The sequence below is a fragment of the Vanellus vanellus genome (genome assembly GCF_965231255.1).
Source record: "Vanellus vanellus genome assembly, chromosome: 13".
NCBI classification, from domain to species: Eukaryota; Metazoa; Chordata; class Aves; order Charadriiformes; family Charadriidae; genus Vanellus; species Vanellus vanellus.
In genome coordinates this window covers 6,607,186-6,630,637 of record NC_138918.1, presented here as the reverse complement: position 1 = coordinate 6,630,637, position 23,452 = coordinate 6,607,186, and the positions used below count along the sequence as shown (strand labels likewise).

The 23,452-nt window shown below is 41.6% G+C and overlaps 1 protein-coding gene across 1 annotated transcript; it reads left to right on the top strand.

The window, feature by feature from the left end:
- Positions 1–434: 434 nt before the first annotated feature.
- TBC1D9B (TBC1 domain family member 9B) lies at positions 435–23,097 on the top strand (the record flags this gene model as incomplete). Its single annotated transcript, XM_082490121.1, has 22 exons — positions 435–552; positions 2,925–3,035; positions 5,537–5,655; positions 6,726–6,954; positions 7,581–7,839; positions 8,485–8,692; positions 8,825–9,037; positions 9,201–9,362; positions 9,976–10,126; positions 10,525–10,739; positions 11,476–11,593; positions 12,305–12,590; positions 13,251–13,380; positions 14,547–14,645; positions 15,503–15,571; positions 16,736–16,976; positions 17,333–17,398; positions 17,553–17,624; positions 18,020–18,070; positions 19,142–19,189; positions 19,643–19,749; positions 20,617–23,097. 22 exons carry the CDS (start codon positions 435–437, stop codon positions 21,307–21,309), a joined length of 3,765 nt encoding a protein of 1,254 aa, XP_082346247.1. The 3' UTR covers positions 21,310–23,097.
- Between the last annotated feature and the right edge of the window lie 355 nt (positions 23,098–23,452).

Below are 23,452 nucleotides of genomic sequence, written 5' to 3'. Positions count from 1 at the left end.
AATCTTTAAAGCACATATTCCAGTCAAATTCAAGCTGCCCTGCCAAAGGCCTTTTCACTGTTGTCTGAGGGCCCAGGGAATGCCTTCTGCAGCCCCCCGGCCCCCCAGAGGCAGAGGAGGTGAACCCCAGCTGCCTACCGAGGTCGGTACAGGGAGGTGCCTGGTGGCTCTCCACGCAGTGGGGCTCGAACTCATGACCTCTCCACTGCGGAGCCGCCGCACTCGCTCCCGCGCCACGGCGGCAAGCACGGCACCGCCCCGCTGTCGTGTGGGGGCCGGGCCGCTAGGGGGCGCCGTGGCCGCCGGCGCGGCCCCGTGACCCGCCGGTGCGTCCCGGCCGCTCGCCCTGCGCCTCCTCCCCGCTCCGGCCGGGCCGAGCCCAGCCCCGCCGAGCCCTTCCGTTCCGCTCCGCCGGCGGCGGCGGCCCCGCCGCGATGTGGCTGGGGCCCGAAGAGGTGCTGCTGGCCGGCGCGCTGTGGGTCACGGAGCGGGCCAACCCCTTCTTCTTGCTCCAGCGCCGGCGGGGACACGGCAAAGGGGGCGGCCTCACGGGTGAGGCGCGGCGGGGCTGAGGGGAGGCTCCGGCCCGGCCCGGTCGCCTCGGGGCCGGCGCTGCGCGGGCAGGGAGGGGGGGAGCGGGCTCCAGCCCCGCTGCCATGTCCCCGCAGGGCCTGGCCCGGCGGGGGAAGCTGAGGGGCCGCCCCGCGACCGCGGCGCGGGACCCGTCAGGGCGGGGCGGGCGCTGCCCGCCTCGGCGCGGCGGCGGCTGCGGGGCCGGAGCGGGGAAGGGGGCGTGGGACCGGGGAAGGAGAAGGGGGAATGCTGCGGTCCGGCCTCCCCAGCGGTGCTGCTGCACAGGGAGGGCGAATAACTGCAACGGGGGCGGCTGGGGTGGTCGTCTTCCCTCCTCAAAAATGGCTTCTTTGTCATACTCGTGTTGCCTTGAATTACTGAGGTGTTTTCTTTGGGGGCTGGTTGGTTTGGGTTTTTTTTTGGTGTGTCTTTTCAAGGTTTAGAGGATGAAGGAAAGACGTAGTTTTTAATTGATGCCTATGAAAACTGAGCTGTGCTTGGGCTGGGTGTGAAGTTGTGTGGGTGCAGCCCAGTGAGAACTACCCCTGTGTCCCGACAGCCGTGTTTGGGGACAGAAACTGTTAACATAACCGTGACCAAGGCACGGTGCTAACAACGACAAAAAACCCCTTCACTTTTGAAACACCTCCTTCATGTGCAAAATGCATACACGATTATGCGAGTAATAAAAATGTACTTTTTACATCAGTGAATTACTCACAACCAATTTCATGTATTAGCCCTGTTAACCAAATATACTAACTACAGAAATGATGGTGCCGATAAACATCCTTAGCGTATTTCATCTTTTCACAATATTTAAAGTTATTTGCATTACTCTGTTTTATGTAACAACTTACATGTGTAATTTTGCATGTAGGCATGTAATTCTGGAATTTCCTAGGTTTTTACAAGAAGATACAACACCTGGGGCTCTTCTGGAAACATTTAAACCGATCTATTCTTAAATGGTTTTAGCTATGAGGCAGTTTATTTCTTGAGTGAGTTTAGCTCAGGGAGAGAGTCTTCTTCAGCGCTCCTACGTGTTAAAAGCCACATGTCCTCCTTAAGGAGCTGCACAACTGCAAGTTGACATTTTAGAGTTAGAATGTGGATATTCAGCCAAGCTAGAAAGATGTTTAAGTTGCTGTTGCACTGAAGTTCTTAAAAATGTCTTGTTACCGGTCCATGTGTCAATAGTTGACACATTCAGTATTGTTGTAGGAAGTATTCAAAATGACTTTTTAATCCATATTCTACCAAAAACCGTGCACAAGAAACCTGGAGCCAAACTGAGATCCCGCTGTGCTGGGTACATATGTATTTGTTTTAAGGTTTACCAGATGAGCTTGCTATGGATGGCACTTCTCTTGAAGTGTTTTTCGTGGTATATTCCTAATCTGTTACTTGCTTTTGGAGAGCCAAGAGAGATAAAGGGGAGGAAGCAGCATGTTTCATGGTAATGAATGAGATATGGATGAGTTTGCTCAGACTCACCCAAACCATAGGGAAGAGAGCAGGTAATTGAGCCTGGGTCTCCCAAATGGCAATCCAGAGGAGCAACCATGCTCCTTCTCCAAGTTCTAATGTTAGAAAACTTTTAATTATGAGGATGTTGCAAAATTAATTTGCATTAAAGATGCTCATATTACGTTATCTAGAATAACAGAACAAAGTATTATCTTAGATATTCGATTTATCTAGTAAATAAGACTTCATTGAAATAAATGGATTTGCTTTAACAAGCCTGGTGGCTGTCAACATTTGTTCTGAAGGTGCCTGCTTTTTTATTTAATATTGCATAAAAATACTTCAACTTCTGTAGTACCAAATTCTGATTCTCTGCCTTCTTTCTTTGTTTAATCAAAGTACTGCTAGAAATGTCTCTGAAACCTGAGTACCAGCTTTTCTAGAGCTATTTGATTGCATTTTGAATGAATTATGTACTGTTTGCATAGGTGATGCTGAAGGACACAGTGTTGAAAACTCTTCTGTGTTTTAGTTTAGTAGGCTTAAAAATCACTATTAGCAACAGAAACCCCACAGAGGGAAATACATTTTACTTTTATTAGAAAACTCTCCTAGGAAGGCAGAGGATTATAATGAGGTTTAGTAGACATTTAATTGCCATCTAAACTTCATCCATTACCAGTGGGATTGGCTGTAGTTGGTTTATAGGTAATTTGCTTCCAGTGACTGGATTTTCTCAACCAAGTGCCGTTACTCTTCCGTCACAGCGTACATGATATGAACATCAGCATTTTTCTGTACCATTGATCCCGTTTTTTTACTTAACCTAATTCTTCATTTTGGTATTACATTGTTTTCATTTCTCTTTCTTTGCCTCCTAGGTCTTCTTGTGGGAACATTAGATGTGGTTTTGGATTCCAGTGCCAGAGTTGCCCCGTACCGTATTCTGCACCAGACTCAGGACTCTCAAGTGTATTGGGCAGTGGCGTGTGGTATGTATTGATGTGGCTGTTGTCGGGGGCTGAATTTGTGTTACTGTATTGTGTCTTTGGTTCAGATGATCAGTTATCTTGCATAGGCGTATTCTGTGTGTGCTCAGAAAACTTTCTCAAGCTCCTGGTGGGGTAGTGAAAGATGCCAGAAATCACAAGGCTTCTCAGTGTTGTTTAAACTGTAGTTTAGGAACTTAAGGCTCTGTAAAAGCTTCCTTCCTGCAGATGTTATGAATTTTCTTTCTTCCATGGTGTATCTGTTTGCAAGGTCATAGTGAGATTGTCAAGAGAATCAAATCATGATAAGATTGCAGTGGGACGATGAGTGTTGTGCCAAAACCTGCTTACCAGGAACACAGTACAAGACGGGAACATATAAGGTTGTAAAAGGTGCTGAACACTCTTTGGGGAATCTCTTTATTGTCTTGATCCAATTTATTTTTTTCTGCTATTTCTGGCTTGTAATAGATGTGTAGATATACTATATCTGTAGAATATATTACAGTAATGTTTTTTAATCCCTGCCCTCTTTTGAATGTGAAGTGTAACTGCTGTATTAGAATATCATCGTACAATCTTCTAATATCTGGTGGTGAACTTTGATTAAGGCTTTAGGTCCTACTGGTGGCCGAAGAGAAAATATCTTCAGACGTGTTTGTTAGACCAACTTTGTTTATAATAAGAATCTTCACTTCTCACTTTGTGGTTGAGACATAAAATCTGAGCATGAAGTAATCATTTGCAAAGCCCACAGATGTTGATGTCTTGTCTTCCCTGTTCCCATCTTCTCCCCAGGCAACCAACACAATATTCTTCCTTGCAGAGCTACATAAATTCTGCAGAAGAGAGGTTTAGAAATTGCTGTGTGTCATAGATACTCAGTTTCCCTTTTGAGAAAGGAGGATGCAGAGAAGAAGAAAGACAGGGGAAAAAAAAGGCAGGCCAGAAACTGTGTAGAAAAAAGAAGAATATTTAGTGGCCCCATATGGTGCAAATCTGAAATTTTATAGTATATTGACACTCAATGAATGTGTTATTTTTGTACAATTTCTGGAATGCTGTAGTTGATATCCTCTATACCTCAGTTACTTTTAAGTAACACAGCAAGGTAAAATGAGATGGGCTGTATAACAACCGAATGGAGTTTGATGAATTATTATACTGGTGTAAATATATTGCCTTCATCCAAAGTATTTTTTTAATCATATCTGGTCCTCATTTTACTGTCAAAGTAAAAGTGCTGGCATTCACTTAAAGTTATAAAATGTGTATGGCTGTCTAGTTGAAAAACGCATATCTTTTACTTAAAATTTATCATGTGTAAATACTAGTGGGCAGCATTCTGGTCATGCATGCAGCTTCGTCCTTTCAGCACTTTGTTCTTACAACTCTCTTTATAGGAATTGCAGAATTTTACTCCTTGGTGTATGTCATTCTAATGTTGTTCTTAGAAAGACGTCAATTATTGAGGTCTGGCTTATACCAGTAATTTGTCTGCTGTCACTTAGTGACAGATGCAGCTCATGAAACAAAACAGAACGCAGACTTTATTCCCTGCTGTTGTTGCTGGACCTGTGGGTTTTTTCCATGACCAAAGCATCCTATAATTGATAATTCTGTGCCCTTAAAATAAGCTATTTCGTATTACTCAAAATCATTTATTCTTTAAAGACATTGTCAGAAGGCTAGGACAGATGTCAAATAAACTTATACACAGAGGCAAAATAAAAAATATTTGTTGTCTAATCCATTGGGCTGTACACACAAACTCAAATTCATAGCCCTGCAGTCCTTTGAGACAAGACAGCTTACTTGCTTCTAGTTTTTGGTTTCAGGTCCTGGAGTTATTTTTGCTTATGAAACCACAGATTAGCTGGCGTTGGATTTTGTGGTTGGGTATCCAACTACAAATACATGAAGGCTATTTCATTGCTGAAGCTGCCTCATAAAAAAGAAAGTCAGGTAGAGCAGTAGCTTTAGGGAACTGCTTCTGTTGTCTGCTGCTTTCTTCTTTTCCATCATTAACCACATGGAGGGGTATAATGTACTCGCAGAGAAAATGAGTAGTGGGAGTCACGCTGTTAACATTTTTAGATATCCCACTGCTTTTGTATGAAACTTCAGAAGATAAATTTACTGAAATTTGGCAAAGAGAAACTTACAAGTGTCTTTGATGTGCATTTAAACAGATTTCATTTTGTCTGCATTTAATGATGTTTCTTATCTTGTTAAAAAAAGATTGAATTGCTGTTTTTATTTCTTCTGTGTTTTTTTCTGTCTACAAAAGAATATAGTGATAGCCATTGACAGAGAAAAAGAAATCTTTTAGTAAACAAAATCTTTTAAATAATTAATGGCAGCTAAATAAGGCAATTTTCTGTAGAAAAGTTCTTTACATTGGTTACATGGTGAAGCTTATCCTTTATGAACTTGGAGGAAAAAAGGCCTTGTTCTAATTTGTTTTCTTTGTTCTTCCCATCATCTTTTACCCCTTCACTTAGGATCATCTCGTAAAGAGATCACAAAGCATTGGGAATGGCTGGAGAATAACTTACTGCAGACGCTCTCCATCTTCGATAATGAAGAAGATATCACCACCTTTGTCAAGGGCAAGATACACGTAAGTGACATGTTTCCCCAAAGGACTTCTAGATCCTGAGAAGGAATGGGGAGGCGGTTTTAAGAACTTTTTACCCTTGGGAGGGAGGGAGCAAGAGCTCCATTGCAAAACTTCTCTCTGCTCCCTTTTCAGACATACATACGTCATGAAATGCACACAGCATTATCAGCATCATGTTACAGCCATAGCACTGGATAAATCTATTTGGGGGGAAAAAGTTTATGAGCAGTAGATGTTGAGGAACAGCCTGCTTAGGATGCTCCTCCTAAGTAAAATATAATGCCTCTTTAAAATCTTTGTAGATTATGACTTTGATGCAAAGAGAATGTTAAACGAGCTTCATCTAGCAACAAATATGGGAGAGAGAATTCTAGTTTGCAATCAATGTACTTGCCCTGCCGCAGTGGTCTAGAAGCCATCTCATCTGGGTTGTAAAGCAACTGCACCCCAACTTCCACTGACTTCCAAGACAGACAGGTGTCTCTGCTTGTTGCGTGGCTAAGACACTTCAAATTCCCAGCCCACAAATTCTCCAGAGTAGAAACTTAAAAATACAGTTTTTTTGTCGCACAGCAACAATTTGAGTCTTTTCCAGTACTGCAGTCAGATTCTTTGTGTCTTCTGTGTGTGTGTCTGAGAGAGGTTGTGGTTATTTATTTTTCCTTCTGGCCAGTCAAGATACGACAAACTGCAGAGTTCTGCCCTTCCTGGCAGATGATCTTCTTCCTGTTGAAGAAGCATGTTTGCAAGTGAAAATAGACTTCAGTTCTCCTGCAGGGTGTTCAAAGTGTTACCAGGCCAGCTGAGAGAAATCCAGTCAAATGTTAAATATGAATGCTTGCTGCATGTGTTCAGGAGTAGATTCCGAATCATAGACTCCCCAACTATCTGAACGCTCTTTCTACATGTCTTTACTGTTTTTCTAACATGACACACGAAATGATAACTGCTGTGTCATGTTTCTTCTTTCTGCCTTCCGGATTGCTGCTGTGACCTTTTGCTGTATATTATGTCTGTCAGCAGGCATGTTCCCTTCCATTTCTTCTCTCTCTCCTCCCATGTCATTTTAGGGAATTATTGCTGAAGAGAACAAGAATGAGCAGCCCCAGAGTGAAGAGGATCCAGGTAAATTCAAAGAGGCTGAACTGAAGATGCGGAAGCAGTTTGGGATGCCCGAAGTGGAGAAATTGGTCAATTACTATTCCTGCAGCTATTGGAAGGGGCGCGTGCCCAGGCAGGGTTGGCTGTACCTCACTGTCAATCACCTCTGTTTCTACTCCTTCCTGCTGGGCAAAGAGGGTGAGTTAGAAGCCTGCTACTTGTTTTTCTGCCATTTCCCATGATCTTTTTGATGCAATTGATCTTTTGTGTGAACTTTTTTTAAGCTGACAGGTTTTTTTCCATTTAAGAATCCTTTGAGCTGTAGCTCAACACATAGATCAGTCCTTGCACTCATAGGCACTTCAGTGATGTTTAAGCTGATTGCCAGAGTTATCCTTTCAAAATGTTTCTTAAGTTGTTCAAGTGTACCTGAAGTTTTACTTTAACTGGATTAGAGAACCAAGCAATATTTTTTCTGTGGTCAGTTTTATTTGGAACCACCACCAAGACCCAGTATTTACAAAGCTTGAACTCGTGAGTCGAAACCTAATTTGTTGGAAAGAAGGAATGAAAACTTGAGTAATTGTAGTTGAAAGCATTTACTGGATGGGAGATGGTCCTTTTGGAACTGCGTTATTTCTAGTCCAGTTAATCCCAAAGATTATTTCCAAGTATTTTTGAAGAACCCAGTAAAAGTATGAAGAAAAGAAGAGGGGAAAAATGCTGCTACACTGAGATCTTACTTGCTGCTTGAGCCTTGTTTCTAATTGTTTGTTGCTTTGCCTCGAATTCTAATAGTAGTTTTCTTGAACTTGTTTTCCCAGTTACACTGGTGATCCAGTGGGTAGATGTAACCCAGCTAGAAAAAAATGCTACACTGCTGTTCCCTGAGTGCATTAAAGTAAGCACAAGGGACAATGAACTTTATTTTTCCATGTTTCTCAACATCAACGAGACATTCAAGCTGATGGAGCAGCTGGCTAACATTGCTATGCGGCAGCTATTGGATAATGAGAGCTTCCTACAGGACAAGTCCCTCCCAAAGCCCAGGAAGCCTCTTAAGAACATCTCTGCATTAAAAAGGTATATGTTTCCAGCAGTGAGAAGACAGATAATAGGGGATTGTAATAAACCTGCATTACTGTGTAGCTCCCAGGTGCCACTGGGGTTTTCTCACTCTAGGGGTTGCATCACTTATTTCAGTCATTAGCCCTCTGCCTATTCTTTTTTTTTTTCCATCCCTAATTGATACTGAATTCACACACACCCTCGTGTCTTTCTCATGCATGACTAAGCACTGTCAGAAGGAATTTTCAACTAGAAACTGTGGATAATCCTGCTTTAAAAAAAAAGTGCAAAAGCAGAAAGTTACATCAGCCCCTTTATCTGAAGTTGAATGTTTATAAAAAGTAATATAAATTTGTATTGTAATAAAACTTCCCACTGGGGACTGTTGTCTGTGTTTCAGAATCTGGTGTAGCATTTAAGTTTCGCGGGTGCACTTGCATATTTTGTCTTGTATTGCAGGACATACCTTGTCAGTGAAGCATGTCTGAAGGCTGAAAGAGGAGTCAGATAAGGGGTGGCATCTCAGTTAGAGAAATGAATACTAAGCATACACAGCACAGTGTGAAGGTTGTGATTAGAATGAACTCTTAACATTAGTGTTTGAGTGGGTTTTTCACGTGAGAAAAAAACCTCTGGGGATGATTCTTTACTTTTCCCCAGAGACCTGGATGCTCGAGCCAAAAATGAGTGCTACCGTGCCACTTTCCGGTTGCCCAAGGATGAATGCCTGGATGGACATACGGACTGTACCTTGTGGACACCATTCAACAAGATGCATATTCCTGGCCAGATGTTTGTTTCCAACAATTATATCTGTTTTGCCAGCAAAGCAGAGGAGGCCTGTCATCTCATCATTCCTCTCAGGGAGGTGGGGATTTCTCAGCTGTATATTACGACTACAGGCCTTTCTTGTCTTTTGTGTGCTTCTAGCTGTTGTGCAGTGCTTTATAGATAATGGAGAATCTGCTAGATCCAAATGGCCCTTATCTTTGTCTTCTAGGTGACAATAGTTGAGAAAGCAGATAGTTCCAGTGTCTTGCCCAGCCCTCTGTCCATCAGCACTAAAAGTAAAATGACCTTCTTCTTTGCCAATCTGAAAGACCGAGATTTCTTGGTACAGAGAATCTCTGACTTCTTGCAGAGAACGCCATCCAAGAAATCATGCAGCAGCGACAGGGAATGGAAGTGGAATTTGGCTGATCCTGGTTGCGAGGTATTAAGGAAATAGCTGGGAGGAGCATTTGTCAACTTTCCAGAGTAATGCTCCTTACAGTGTGTTAACGGTGCTCGTTACCAGCAAATGATGTCTCTTTGTTAGACCGTTAGCAGAGGAGGGAGACTGCCTGAGCTCAGGTGCTTTACGTTCTGTTGTTCAGGAGGTTCCAGAGTTGCCTTCCAGCAGCCCACTTGCAGCTAGCCCCACGTCTGCTCTCAGCAATCGACCTGTCAACTTCTGCGCTGGGGAAGTGCCAACAGCCTCACAGGGACTACTCAAACTCTTCAGAAGAAATTCCGAGGAGCTCTCGGGACCCAAAGGGGTGAATAATATTTTAAGTTAAAACAATTAAGTCTAAATAGTTTGCAGTAAGTTGCAGACTTCCTGTTCCACTCTAAGACTGAAAATGCGTTTTATCCCCAGTCAGTCCTGCAGTATCACTGCTGTGTCTGTCATAATGATAGTGCTGCAGAGATGTAACCTGACTGTCAGCTTACTGTATCAGTACTGAGCTACCTGAGATGCTTGACTAGAGGCTGCGAAATCAGTGTTCCCCTGCTTCTGGGATGTAAATTCATATCTGTGAAGAACTACTTTTCTTCACATCAACGAAGCAGAGAACTAGTATCTCTGCTTGCTAGTTGATCGTCTTAAACCATGGTTCTGCTTGCATTTATGTAGAGGTTTGCAAGGTGTAATGCCATTGCACAGCCCATGTTAGCGTTGTAAAGGCCTGACTTTAAGCTAGGTCAGAACTGATTCAAAACAGTGTAGATTAGCATACACCCTTTTATTCAGCAGGAAGAAGAAAGGCTATAAATGTCACAATGCATTTCTCTTGTGAAGTGTAGGCCTGAGTATACCCAGAAATTACTTGTCCTACAAACATAAAAATGCGCTAATCTCCTAAAATTGCCATATTTGTTCCTGTGAAGGCAAAGGAGAAGATGAAGGAAGAGTCTTGGAACATTCATTTCTTTGAATATGGGCGAGGGATGTGTATGTATCGCACTGCCAAGACAAGGGAGCTTGTGCAAAAAGGAATCCCAGAGAATCTTCGTGGAGAGCTGTGGCTCCTTTTCTCAGGTAGGAGGTTGTGCTAGGTAGTTTGACAGCTAGCAAGAATAAGATTTCTGCACATCTCAAAGGAAAAGGTATAACTCTTAGCTCATTTCAGAAGAAATTAGTCACAGGTTAACTCCACCTGAATGATACTTCATGATGTTTTTGCCTAAAATGCAGTGATCACATTCCTGAGATTTACTTTCTTTATAAGTGTAGTAGCTCTTTGGCCTCCTTGGTCTGCGTTTCAGTGTTGGGACCTAGATGATGATTTAACAATGAGTTTATTAGTATACTTTCATGTCTATTTGTAGTTGACAAGTTCACGTAGTGCTTCCTGGCTGCCTCTTCTCTGAAACTGTGGGCATAAAATCTGTATTCCAAAGCTCAAGAGGTGAAGCAGTATTTGTTTGTTGTTACAGGGGCTTGGAATGAGATGGTGACTCATCCTGGTTACTATGCAGACCTTGTGGAAAAGTCGATGGGAAAGTACAATCTTGCTACAGAGGAAATTGAGAGAGATCTGCACCGTTCTATGCCAGAACATCCTGCCTTCCAAAATGAGCTGGGAATTGCTGCCCTCCGGAGAGTCTTAACAGCTTATGCATTCAGAAATCCAACAATTGGGTACTGTCAGGTAAGAAAGAAGCCTTAGACTTGTTAGTCCTACACGGTAGCCATGATTGACTTGGACTTTTTCTGCAGTTTTTTGTTCTGTTTCAAACTTTTCCTTCATGCTGTCCATGTGGTGGTATGAGAGTAGGAAAGAAGTGGTAACGTTGCAAGATCTCTGAACTGTCCTTTGGATACAGCATTTAAATAGACTTTGCACATTTCTGTTAGGTGTAATGACAGTCTTTTACTAGTTTTCCTGCTAGAGCTTTCCCCAGTTCAGCAAAAATATCTTCTGGTTTCATTAAAAAGAGCAATTAAATAAGTGACGATGCACATGGGCAGTGTATTTAAAACAAAGCCAGTTGCTGGTTTGTGAAACGGGTTGGTAGAACATTCAGTTTCATTTTGTGTATTGCTCTGCTATTAGAGATTCTCATTATGTTGTTCTGTTATAACCAAAGTGTTACAAAGCTTTAACTTTGAAAATTATACTTAGTCACATTGATTAACAGAAGTGGTTGACAAAAAGTGGTTGCATTATTTGCTGCCTCACAAACAGAGGAACTGAAACAGGAAGGTAGATTGGCTCAAGGTCATCTATTGACTCAGATACCAGTAAAAGCTGGAAATAGATGTGACTCAGTGACAGTTTTACTGTATTCACGCTTTTTTAGTTTAGCTGACCTGTAATGACAGCTTTCATGAACGTCTTCATGTTTCTCTCCTGTATCTGCATATCCAACTCTGTGGGCTTGTAGGCCATGAACATTGTTACATCGGTACTGTTGCTATACTGCAATGAGGAAGAGGCTTTCTGGCTCCTAGTGGCTTTATGTGAGCGGATGTTGCCAGATTACTACAACACAAGAGTAGTGGGTGAGTCTTTGTTAAATTCATGCTGGAGCCTAGATTTTCCACTACAGTTGCACCAGCATCTCTTAGGAATATTTTGTTGTTCAGAATGAATTAAATGTGATGCGTTTTACAGATGATGGAGCACAACCCTGTTCCTTTTAAAGTTGCAGGTGTGTGATGGAGACATAGAAAGAGAGACACTGCAGGCTGCCGAGGTAGTAATACTACCTTGTAGTGACAGGGAAGATGAAGTCACTAAAAATTGGTAGCAGAAGGGACCATTAGCAGCAAGGAGGCATATCTAGAAGAATTTTATTGGGTTATTTTTACCCATCATCTGAATGATGCATTAAATCTTTGGAATAGGCTTATAGGAAAGTTTAGTGAAAGCACCGCTTCATGGGCTTTTAAAGTTGGTCTGTATAAAGAGTATAGTTTGATGTAAATACTATAATATCAGTAATCTTCCACCCCTCCTTTCAGGGAAAATGCATAGATCAAAGAGATTCTGCTGCTGCGTGCTCTGCAATATGGGAATAGTCTCTATCTACATATGTTGTTTTTATTGAGAATGGGGAACAAATTTAAATAAATGTGTTAATTTTAGTACTGATGTTAAGAGGCTTATATGAAATTAAAGTGAACTCACACTATTTCGTTTAATAATTTATTATTGAGTATAGCACCATGATACCACCAATTTGAGTTCTACCATTGTTTTTGTTTACCCAGGTGCATTGGTGGACCAAGGCATCTTTGAAGAACTTACACGAGAATATCTACCACAGCTGTCAGAAAAGATGCAAGACCTGGGAGTGATTTCCACCATATCCCTTTCCTGGTTCCTCACTCTCTTTCTCAGTGTCATGCCCTTTGAGAGTGCTGTGGTCATTGTCGACTGTTTTTTCTACGAGGGAATCAAGTTTATCTTGCAGGTGTCATTGGCCATACTTGATGCCAACATGGAGAAGTTGTTACAGTGCTGTGATGAAGGTGAAGCCATGACTATTCTGGGCAGGTACCATTCATTGTTCTTATTTATAACAATATTAACAGTACTCTTTTAGTCATCATCTCTTCTACCTAATTCCATTACATAGCAGTTCACAGATAAAACTCTAGGGCTCAATGTGAGCTCCAGAGAGGTTTGCTATTGCTTTCAGCAACAGCTGAATTAATTTTTGGATCAAGTATGGAGGAATCCCATATTTCCAGAATTGTTTGCTTTGCAGCATAATGCACTCCTCAGTTTGAATTTGAACTCTGAAGGGTTGTTTAATTAAATTCACAGAAGGATTCTGATCTACTATTAAGAACAGATCCTGGAAGGAATTGCCTTCTAGAAACATAAAACTTTATCAAGCAGATATCTCCCAAGTCTAGTAAATGTAAGATTTTCTTGTTTGAAATGTGAATCTCTTCTATGTGCAGCAAGATCTTCAGCTTACTACTAGAAGCCCACTTTAAAAAGAGTAGATACCCCCAAAATAGGATGAAAATCAACTTTACTTCACATACATTGAGGGTAGCATTGCAGGTTAGCGATTAAATTTTCCTACATAAAATTAAATTTTCCTAGATTAATGATACTAAGAGTTGGGAGTGATGATGTTTAAGGTATTACTTTTCCTGGACACTAATCCTGGAGTCTCGCATCTGTTCTGTTTTTTCCCCACAGATACTTGGACAATGTAGTTAACAGACAGAGCGTCTCTCCCCCTATTCCCCACTTGCACGCCTTATTGACCAGTGGAGATGACCCGCCGCTTGAAATTGACATCTTTGAACTCATCAAAACATCCTATGAGGTAAGGTTCTGGCTTAGTTTTTGCCCAAGAGGTTTTTCTCTACTAACATCCAGTTTTACATTTTGTGCAGCCAGAATTTTAACAGTGTTCATAGCTTGAGGTGCTCAAAGAATGCAGTCCCAAGCCATTAATCCTCCTGTTTGGTATCAGTAGAGCCTAACACTGTTGGCTATTGTGGATTACAGAGAGTCTCCCGAACACTAGTGGGAACTAAACCGAAGACTGCAAATAAGTAAACATTACAGACCAAAGATTTCTTCCTGCTTTGCCAAAAAAGTCTGTTATTACTTGTATGTGAGGATTGTCGGTGCTAGGGAGTTGGGGAGGGAAATTCACAATAAAAATTCTGAGGTACACCTCAGAAACACGGCAGCATCTCAGTTCACGTACACAGGAATCCTGTTCTGTGATCCATGTTATAGTAATAGGAAGGTGACTCGAGAATGGTGCCAGTGTTGTTGAAATACCTCTGCACTGGTGAAGGTGTACCTCATTAGTCATACTGAGAACAAACACATAAGAAATTTGTGTCTGAGTGGAGAGAACACAGGCAAGAGAACTGGTGTTTGACAGTTCTCTGCTACACTGTGGTACATGTGGATTCATTTTGCTTTTTAATTCCTGTTCTTCATCCTGTCCCCTTCCAGCTGCTTACAGTCAGGCAGCTATCATTTTGATGGGTATTGTGTTTATTTCTTCAAATCGGCCATCTCTGTTTGTTCTCAGTTTCTTTTACAAAAGAGCGTCACCCAGTTCATCTTATTTGTCTGACCTAGTCAGTAGAAAAGCCTGTTAACTTTGGTGTTTCTAGCTGAATCTCGTGTGGGTCCTATTAAAAAGCAGGACTGGAAGGAATGACAACCTGTCTATTCTCTTATCGCTGCCACAGTACAGGATCTGTATTTCTGTCAGTGCTCTTTCAGCTGTTCTTTAGAAAGCTCTGATGTTGGATTTCTCATGAATTCTGAATGACTTCTCTTGCAGGACAGGGATGAGTAGGGAATAGAGCTCAAGTTTTTTCTCATCTTTTTGCTGCTGTTAAAAGGCTTCTGGGGGTTTAGATCATCTCTGAGGGGATAGTACACTTGTTGAAGAACACGTAAGTGAACAGGGGTTTCTCTTTCTTTAGGAGATGATGTTAACCTGGTCTGCTTCCTTTCTTGTAGAAATTTAGCAATTTGAAGGCAGATGACATTGAACAAATGCGTTTTAAACAAAGACTGAAAGTGATCCAGTCCCTGGAGGATACAGCGAAAAAGAGTGTGGTATGTGATTCCCAGATTGAATGAGCTACCAAATGGCATATTAATGGAATGTGTTTTGCTGTGAGCATCTGGAAGGTTTGTGATATAGCAGACCCAGTTTTAAGTGACTTAAAGAATTGCAGATAATGTGAAAAGTGGATTTACTGGCTGGAAGAATGGATTTTCAGGTTTCTTCTTCCCGTGGTTCTAGTTAATCTAATGAAATGGGTTGAAGTGCTAGGACATGATTGAGATATGAGCTATGGAGGGAGATAAAAACCACATGTAGGCCTTGTAATAGCCTCCAATGCCTAGTGTTGTCTGTTTCACTGTTTGCCTGGAAGCTTTGAGAAAAACTAGCTAGCAGATAATTATTTTCCTGACATTTAGAGAGTATGCTAGTGCATTAGGGAATTTTGCAAAGGGATCATGGCCAAAGGGAAGTATCTATATCTATTGCAATTATCACCCATGCCCTAGGTGGATAACCTCATTTGCATGTTTGTTTCACTGTTGTTTTTCAATGCATCTGAGTCAAACATCTGAAGATAAAAACAAGAGGGAGGGGCAACACAGTCTGCACAGCCAGGTCTGCACAAACAGGAAATAAGCACAGTAATTTTTTCTCACTGGTCAAAATGTCAGCAGTTTATGCTTGACCCGAAACTGTCTTCCTGACCTGTAATCATAGTATCTTCCTGACCTGTAATCGCAGCAATGGGAGATATTAGAATGTTTATATATTCCCTCCTGTCCTGTGTCATATCTCTTTGCGCTTGTTTTCTTATCGTCTGTGTTACACAGATTTTTCAGTGAGTCATATTTGATTATGCTAGCTTTGAAATAAACTGTTCGCTCTATTTTCTCCCTAACTGTAGGTCCGAGCTGTGTCTAGTGACATTGGTTTCTCTATTGAAGAACTAGAAGAGCTGTATGTAGTGTTCAAGGTAAGAAGCGAGAGTAAGGAAGAATGTGTTATGACACAGAGAGAACAAAATAAGTTGAAAGAGTCACTTTGCTTTGACTCTTAATCCAACCCACCAGAAACAGATGTGGTGTTCTGTAGTGCATGGTTATACATGGTGCCAGTGAGACTGGCGCTATTACTATCCAATTGATTTTATTTTTATTTTTTTTTCAAAGATGGCCAAAACACATTCACAATATTTGAGTGATACTTATTCAGAAAGAGATCGTGGAGTCATTGGAAAGGAATGTCACATAGCACAAAGAACAGGGAGCTAGAATTGACTGTACTTCAATTTTTCTTCTCAAGTTTGCCATTGACTTGCTCTGTAATTGTGAAAAAGAAAAAATACTTAAGTGCTTTGTCTCTATTTGTCGGTGTATGTATTTTTAAAAGAGTGATATTACCCAACTGCATTTACCAAGTCCAGTAAGACTTTGAACGGAGGCAACAATCCCAGCTGTTTAAACTACCTTGTTGCAGAAAAAAAACAGATTTCAGATTATTTCCTCATGACTGAATTGACCTCTTTGTCACATTGTGATGAAATTACTAAAGCTAGACAATTTTTCTCCCCAGTATTTATATAATGATAAGGTCCCAGTTTGTATCAGATGTTTTTGTTATTAGCCCCTTGGTCAAAAATTTTACTACTTGCATTGTTTCATTTAATTTTATTTCTGTCGCCCATGTTTACTAAGTTCTTTTTATGTAGTATCTCAATCTTCTGTATTGAGAAGTATTAACAGTTTTGCAAATGAATATTGACAATCAGTTTCGCAAACTGAGTGCAAACTCAGTTGCATTGTGCTGTAGACTCCAAAAGGGAGACTTAGTTCTAAAATTTGCATGTCCTCTTTGCAATAAAGCCTGAGTGTAATTTCATTCAAACTTGAAATCGTGGTTTTTGTATTTTTCACTTAAGATTGTTTTTTGTGCTTTTTGTGAAATCCCTGTCTCTTCCTTCATTTCATATTATTTTGTAGTGAAGTAACACTAGGAATAATGGGGGAGATAAACAGTGTGTACTGAAATGTATCTTCCCTGCTTACTCAGTGCTATTCTTGAGCTATAACAAAGCCTCTGTTCCTGTGGGTGGTTGTAGTGTAGTATAATCTGACCTATTTATTCTTTCTCTCCAAAGGCAAAGTATCTGATGAGCTGTTACTGGGGAAACAATCGTGCTGCAGCTGCCCGCCGAGATCAGAGTTTACCCTACCTGGAGCAGTATCGCATAGACATGGAGCAGTTCAAAGAGCTGTTCGTCAGTTTGACCCCCTGGTCCTGTGGCGCACATACGCCTGTGCTAGCAGGGCGTTTGTTCCGGCTTCTGGATGAGAACAGGGATTCTCTCATTAACTTCAAGGAGTTTGTGACAGGGATGAGTAAGTGGTGTTTTTGGAGATGATGGAGTATTGCAAAAATTGTTTCTGTCCTTTCCAAGCAGAGAACTAACAGGAGATAGTGATGTTTTCACTATCGTGAGGGGAGGGTAACAGCTTTACAGGGAGCCTCAGGCAGAACAAAAAATGCCTTTTTGCTATTAGGCAGTCTCCCGTTTTGGGAAACAATAGGTGGCAAATGAACAAGATGCAGCTTTGCTGTAGATTTCTTTACTGCTTCTGCACAGGGCTTTGTGCAGTTAGCGTTTCCTCATTGCATGTGAACTCATTCTGTTGTGAGTAGAGTGTGAGTCTTTATCCTAATTGCTGTTTTCTTAACTGTCTTTTTTTCTTTTCAGGTGGAATGTATCATGGTGACCTCACTGAAAAACTCAAAGTACTTTACAAACTGCATCTGCCTCCAGGTGAGTGATTGCTTTTATATATTGCTACTATTGAGCATGGTCTGTTCTAACATCCAATTGAAAAGGGATGCCTCATGAATTTCACTAATGAAGTGGGTGATACCAGTTTTCAGTTATCTTAGAGATCTTAACCTTTCCTTCTCTGTAAATACAGCTCTGAATCCTGAGGAGACAGAGTCTGCTTTGGAGGCCACAAATTATTTCACAGAGGATGTTACAACAGAAGGTAATACAACACTGCTGCCTTTACCTCTCAGCGTAGGCAGGAGTTGCAGCACAGATCCATGTGCTGCGAATAGGGATTTTTTTGCAAGGCATGGTCTCATGGTGCCAGTGTGATTGAGTTTGCTGTCTTTGTTGCATGATGGGAAAGAAGTTTGGAGCTTAAACTGCTCGGCACCCATTTCATGCAGGATCCCTCTGAAGCACAGTTACAGACTGCTGAAGCAGAGCAGTGTGCTTTTACCAGCCCCTGTCTCCCACCATGATTGAGGTTTTTCATGCAAGTCTCATTGTCTCTCTTCTTGCTTTTGTTTCCTTCTCTGTGTCTGTCTATGTCTGGCCTTTTCTTCTGTTTTATCTGGGATATTGTCCCCTCAACCTCTTTTTCTGCTGCTCAAGTATCTCCTTTTGTCTCAGAGCTGGATTTCTGCCTGCACTGTGAGTCTCAAGGTCAGTCCATGGATTATGTGCATGCATTGAGCGTGGCTATAATGCCGATATCATCTGTCGGCACCAATGTGCTGTTTTAAATACTCTGAAGTCGTTGCTGCTGCTTCTCTCTCGTGACACTCCCACTATGAATAAAGTGCTATAAGTAATTAGATATCTTTCAGTATATTCTACCTATTGAGTTTCAACCTTGGTCAAAATAGGTTTTGTCTGTCTTCTTTCAGCGGAGTTTATCTCACCCTAGAAACTGGCAGGAGGGAAATATGCTCAGAGCAGAGGGGAGGGGCTGCTAGGCTTGCTGGCCTGGGTAGATGATACCTGTGCCTCCTTCACAGTCTTCTTATTTAAAGGGATAAGGATGCATGCCATTGAATTGCAAAACTGTTAGTAGACTAATTTACTATATTTCTTAAAATATAATTTTAGAGATTGTCAAATAGGAGGTCAAAGTATGTCATTTGTGGTAAATGTTTACCAGAACATAGTAATGCTAAAAAAAAATGTAAGTAGTTATGCTGCTTGGTGCTAGGTGGCTAATGTAGCAGTCTGAGTTGAGCCAAGATTTTGTATAAAGTCCAGCAACAATATAGGGAAGCAGAAGTGAAGTTCGTGAAGTTACTGAATCTGCAAATTACTCCCAAAGTGTCAGTTCAGTCAGTGAATAATGGTGCGTGTACATATTAGTCACATACATGCTCAGTGGTGGTTTGGGTTTTTTCCATTCATTATCTTGCTTTGGATAACTGAACTTCTTTGCCTTTAAGCCATCACATTGCTTAGCTGTCTTTCGTACCTGTGTTTCACCCTTTCCTTTAAGAGTTCTGTCCTCTACTTCAGCTTTTCAACCCACTTCTTCAGTGTGGCTTTTCATCCAGTTCATCCCATCAGCCTCTTGCTTCCATCCTGTTCTGTTTACTCCTCCAAACATGATGTGGGAGTGTGAGATCTAACTTCTATTAAATATATTCTTGTATGATTTTAATTTGTATATGAGTTGTCTTAGGTTATTCCTGTGTTGTATTGCTGAAAATCGGCTATTAATCATTCTTTTATAATCCTGTGGTTTTTTAGAAACCCAAGAAGATAAAGGACGGAGAAATGAGAACGGTCCAGAAAAAGGTAATTTAGTCATATAAAGACCACATTCTAGTCTTGCCTCTCTCATATTATGAGCTGTTAATTGTCCTTTGCTGTATCGGGGATACCTTTCAAAGTGTCCCTTGTGGACACAGGTAAAGCGAGATGTGAGCTGGGAAATAAATCTCTTTCAGTGCCTTACTGCTCTGACTTTTTTGCATACCAAGATCATAACATTTGTAAGTCCTGTCTGTTGAGTTGTCAACTCATAGAGTTCATTTATGAGAAGTCAAGCTGATGCAGCAGTGTTAAAATTTTTGCTCTACTGAGCTGGATCAGATAAACCAGCAGAAAACAATGCAGCCTTCCTGGTAGATGCTTTCATGAACTGTCAATAAAACCTGTTTCCAGTATAATTTTTGCTGGCACAGCATTCACTTTTTAAGTCTGAAACCATTAACCACCTGACACTAGTGGCTTGGTTTTGCCTTGCAGAGGAGAAAGGTACTAGTCCACAGGACTATAGATACTACCTAAGAATGTGGGCCAAGGAAAAAGAGTCCAAGAAGGAAACCATTAAAGATCTCCCCAAAATGAGCCAGGTAAGAAGTGAATGTGAAGGTTTCTAGTTAGATGACTGATGCTTAGTGGGGAATTCAGCAGTACGTGCAGCCATTTCACCAGCATGCTCAGTCCTTGCCTTGCTGTTCTGGTCTGGTGAGGTTTAGAAGCTTCTAATTCTACACATTTGTGTTGAATTCCTCAGTGGACATAAACAAACTACTTTCTTTCCACCAATCAAATGTATTTTATTCTTTCTGCCTCCCAGACCAATTTTTCCTGTAAGAACTGTGATCTGTGTTTCAAATATGCCATCAGTCATATAAACTTGTTTTGGGTTTTGCATTGCCTCGAGTTACAGCTGCTTGGTGGAGAGCAAGTAGGTGGTTACAGGAAAGAGAGTCTGATGACTGGTGCGATCTTTTCTATCTCTAATTGCCTTCATGGGTGCTACTTAAACCACTTGAAAGTGCTTAAAAGCTGACCGCAAAAGACTAGCAGAGCAAAAGTAAAACTTTAGGTTTTCTTAGCTGTGAACATGCGAGTACTCTCTTCATCTGTCAGCAAAAAAAAAACCCACCGCTATTAAATTGCTAGCTGTGTCTGAATATAGCCCCTACAGCAGTTTGCAGTTGGACTGTTCTGAATCAGTACAATAAGCTGCCACTTCCTTGGTGGGGAGGCAGATAAACAAGGAGTCAGTCAAGATGGTGCCTGTTGCTTCATCTCAAAGAGCATCTGGATGACGCTTTTAGTCACATCGTTTTGTTTTAGGTAGTCCTGTGAGGAGCAGGGAGTTGGACTCGGTGATCCTTATGGGTCCCTTCCAACTTGAGATATTCTGTGATCTGCCACTGTCGACTTTTTTCAGCCTGAAGTATGATTTTTTTGGTCTTTGTCTTTTAAAGGAACAATTCATAGAGTTATGCAAGACCCTTTACAACATGTTCAGTGAGGACCCCGTGGAGCAAGAGCTGTACCATGCAATTGCCACTGTAGCCAGTCTCCTGCTGCGAATTGGGGAGGTTGGGAAAAAATTTTCCAACAGGCCCGTGAGGAAGTCTGAGGACTGCAAAGCAAACAATAGCCAAGATCCTGTGAGTGAAGAAGAATCACCAACATCTGAACAGAGTCAAAATTCAGCAGTGGGGCAGCAACCACAAACTGACCATGAAGACAAAACCTGTGGCGATGCTCAGCCTGAAAAAACACAGCAGGAGAACCAAACTCTAGGAGATGGGTCAGGGGAAGGACAAGGCTCTCCTTTACAGCTGCTATCAGATGATGAAACCAAAGATGATATGTCCATGTCTTCCTACTCCATGGTCAGCACAGGCTCCCTGCAGTGTGAAGACATTGCAGATGACACGGTCCTGGTAGGTTGCGAAGGCAGTAGTTCAGCTGCCAGGTACGGTAGTACTATTGATACGGACTGGTCTATCTCCTTTGAGCAGATCTTAGCTTCCATGCTGACGGAAACAGCCCTTGTAAACTACTTTGAGAAAAAAGTCAACATTCTGCAAAAGATCAAAGATCAGAAGAAGGTCGAGAGGCAGTTCAGTTCATCCAGTGACTATGAACTTTCCTCTGTGTCAGGGTGAACTCAAGAAAGCAGGAATTGTCTTTGGGAGATAAAACAGGGAGGTAGAGTGGCAGATGGCAGGATGGTTTGGTATTTTGTGTTTGGGGTATTTTTTTGTTTAATCAGAGACCAGTAACTACACAATTTACAATAGATTCCAATCCATAAGGGGCTTCTGACAGTGACTGTTTTGTATAGGTGCTTCTTTGGCTACTCTGGCTGACAGAATTAGATTTACGTTCTCAAGAGCCATTAGAACCTAATAGCCCCTGACATAGAATTACCACCATAAATTATGCATGTCTGCCTTTTGCTATCTTTTATTTTAATGAAGTTTTATTTCAGACAGTAACTGCTCCTTGCGTGCCCTTGTTTGCTGTAGGTTCCTGGGTATCTTGCACAGCAGATGCCGCCTGGCTTGAAACCATGTTCGCCTCTGGCTGCAGTCTGAGAGCTAATGCAGTGTAGTCAAGTGCTATAGGACCCTGACCTATAAATAGTCTTGCAAGTTCTTGAGTGCTGTTCTGTGACTCAGCAGCTATAATGCAAATGTGCCCCACTGCTCCCAGCACCCTGAGGTCTAAACACAGACATTTCTCAGATCTGCAGGTTTGTTTTTTTTCAGATGTGATTTGGTATTTTCGTAGTGTATGACCACCTTTTTTTTTCCTCCTTCAGCATTCAGGAGTTTTCAGACAAACCTGGTTTTCTAGCATTTGCTTTTCTATTTCTTTGAAAGCCATTGTCTTTATTTGGTCTGGGAAGCCACAACCTCCTTAACTTCAGTTCAGAAGTAATATATTAAGTCAATCAGCGGGCTCACGATGGTTATAATGAGGGAATATGTTCCTAAATTAGAAGTCGGTGAATCAGCCTCAGTGTTACAGGGCAGTGGCACACTGGTCTGCAGGACTCTCCCTGTTGGTACAGAAAACGTTCGTTGTTTCTTGCTGATTCTCTGTTTTTACTAGCTAGTGATGGGTCCAATTTTTAGGAGACCCCTAAGATCACTCGATCAGTCAGCCCTTGCAAATGCTTGGGGCAGGAAGTTGTGCAGGAGTGCTGTGCCACCTGCAGCTGCCCAGAGTATCCTTTTTGAATGTCTCTTGTACTAAGAGTCTAGCGATGTACGTGCTTTTAGAAACTACTACACATCAATGGGCATTTATACCTAAAGAGGAAGAACTCAAAGCATTGTGGCCCTCTGCCATCAGCCCGTTACGGGAAACCTCGACAGACTAGATCTCTTTCCAGTAAGAGACGAAATAACTGGGAGACAGAGTGACTGCTCTTTTAAATCAATTAAGACCAGAAGAAACTAAGAGTTAGCCTTCTGGTAGTGGGGCGTGCACTCTGAGGAAGGAGAATTAATGCTGTTCCTACAGATAAATTCATCTCAGTACGCAGGCATCTGCCTTGCAGGGCTGGAGCGGGAGATGCTGCTGCTTGGCAAGAGCAGACCCTGCACTGAAGGCAAAGGTTTGCTACAGCTTTTGGCTGGGATTCGGAGTGTAAAGGGTGGGAAGGATACATTCGGTTGGATGTTCCCATTTAACACTACTTGGTGTGCTACTCAGTGTTAATTCCCCCTTGTGACATTCTCTGTATGTATTCACAGCTGGTACATATTCCTTATTTCTCTGCCTCCTCTGTCCTGTGTCACTGGAGAGCAGCCATTAGTAAAACGGCTTTTACTAATTATTCAGTAATTTATTGTAATTTTTTTAAAAGTACAAATAATACATGTGATTTTACACTGTCTGTCTGTCTTATCTGTCATGTACTCAATAAATGAACCAGAATCCTATAGGCTACCTTGACTGCCTTTTATTTCTCTGAGCTCATGGAATAGTGATTGTTGTTTGTCCGTGGCAGTCACATAAAAGAGCAGACTTGGTGTGACTGGAGTCAGACTTTTTTCTTTTTTTTTTTTGTCTTTTTTCCTTTTTCTTTTTTCCTTTCTTGTTTCTTCTTTTTTCCCTGTTTTCTCTTTTTCTATTGTCCTTTCCCCTCCTTTTTTTTTTTTTTTCTTTTTTCTCTTTTATTTTTTCCCCTGGTTTTTCCCCTATTTTTTATTTTTTAAAAAATAACTGTTCGGTGTATTTATTTTCTATGTAACACAGACTGGCGCAGCTTCAGGTAGGCGCAGGCAGGATTATTGA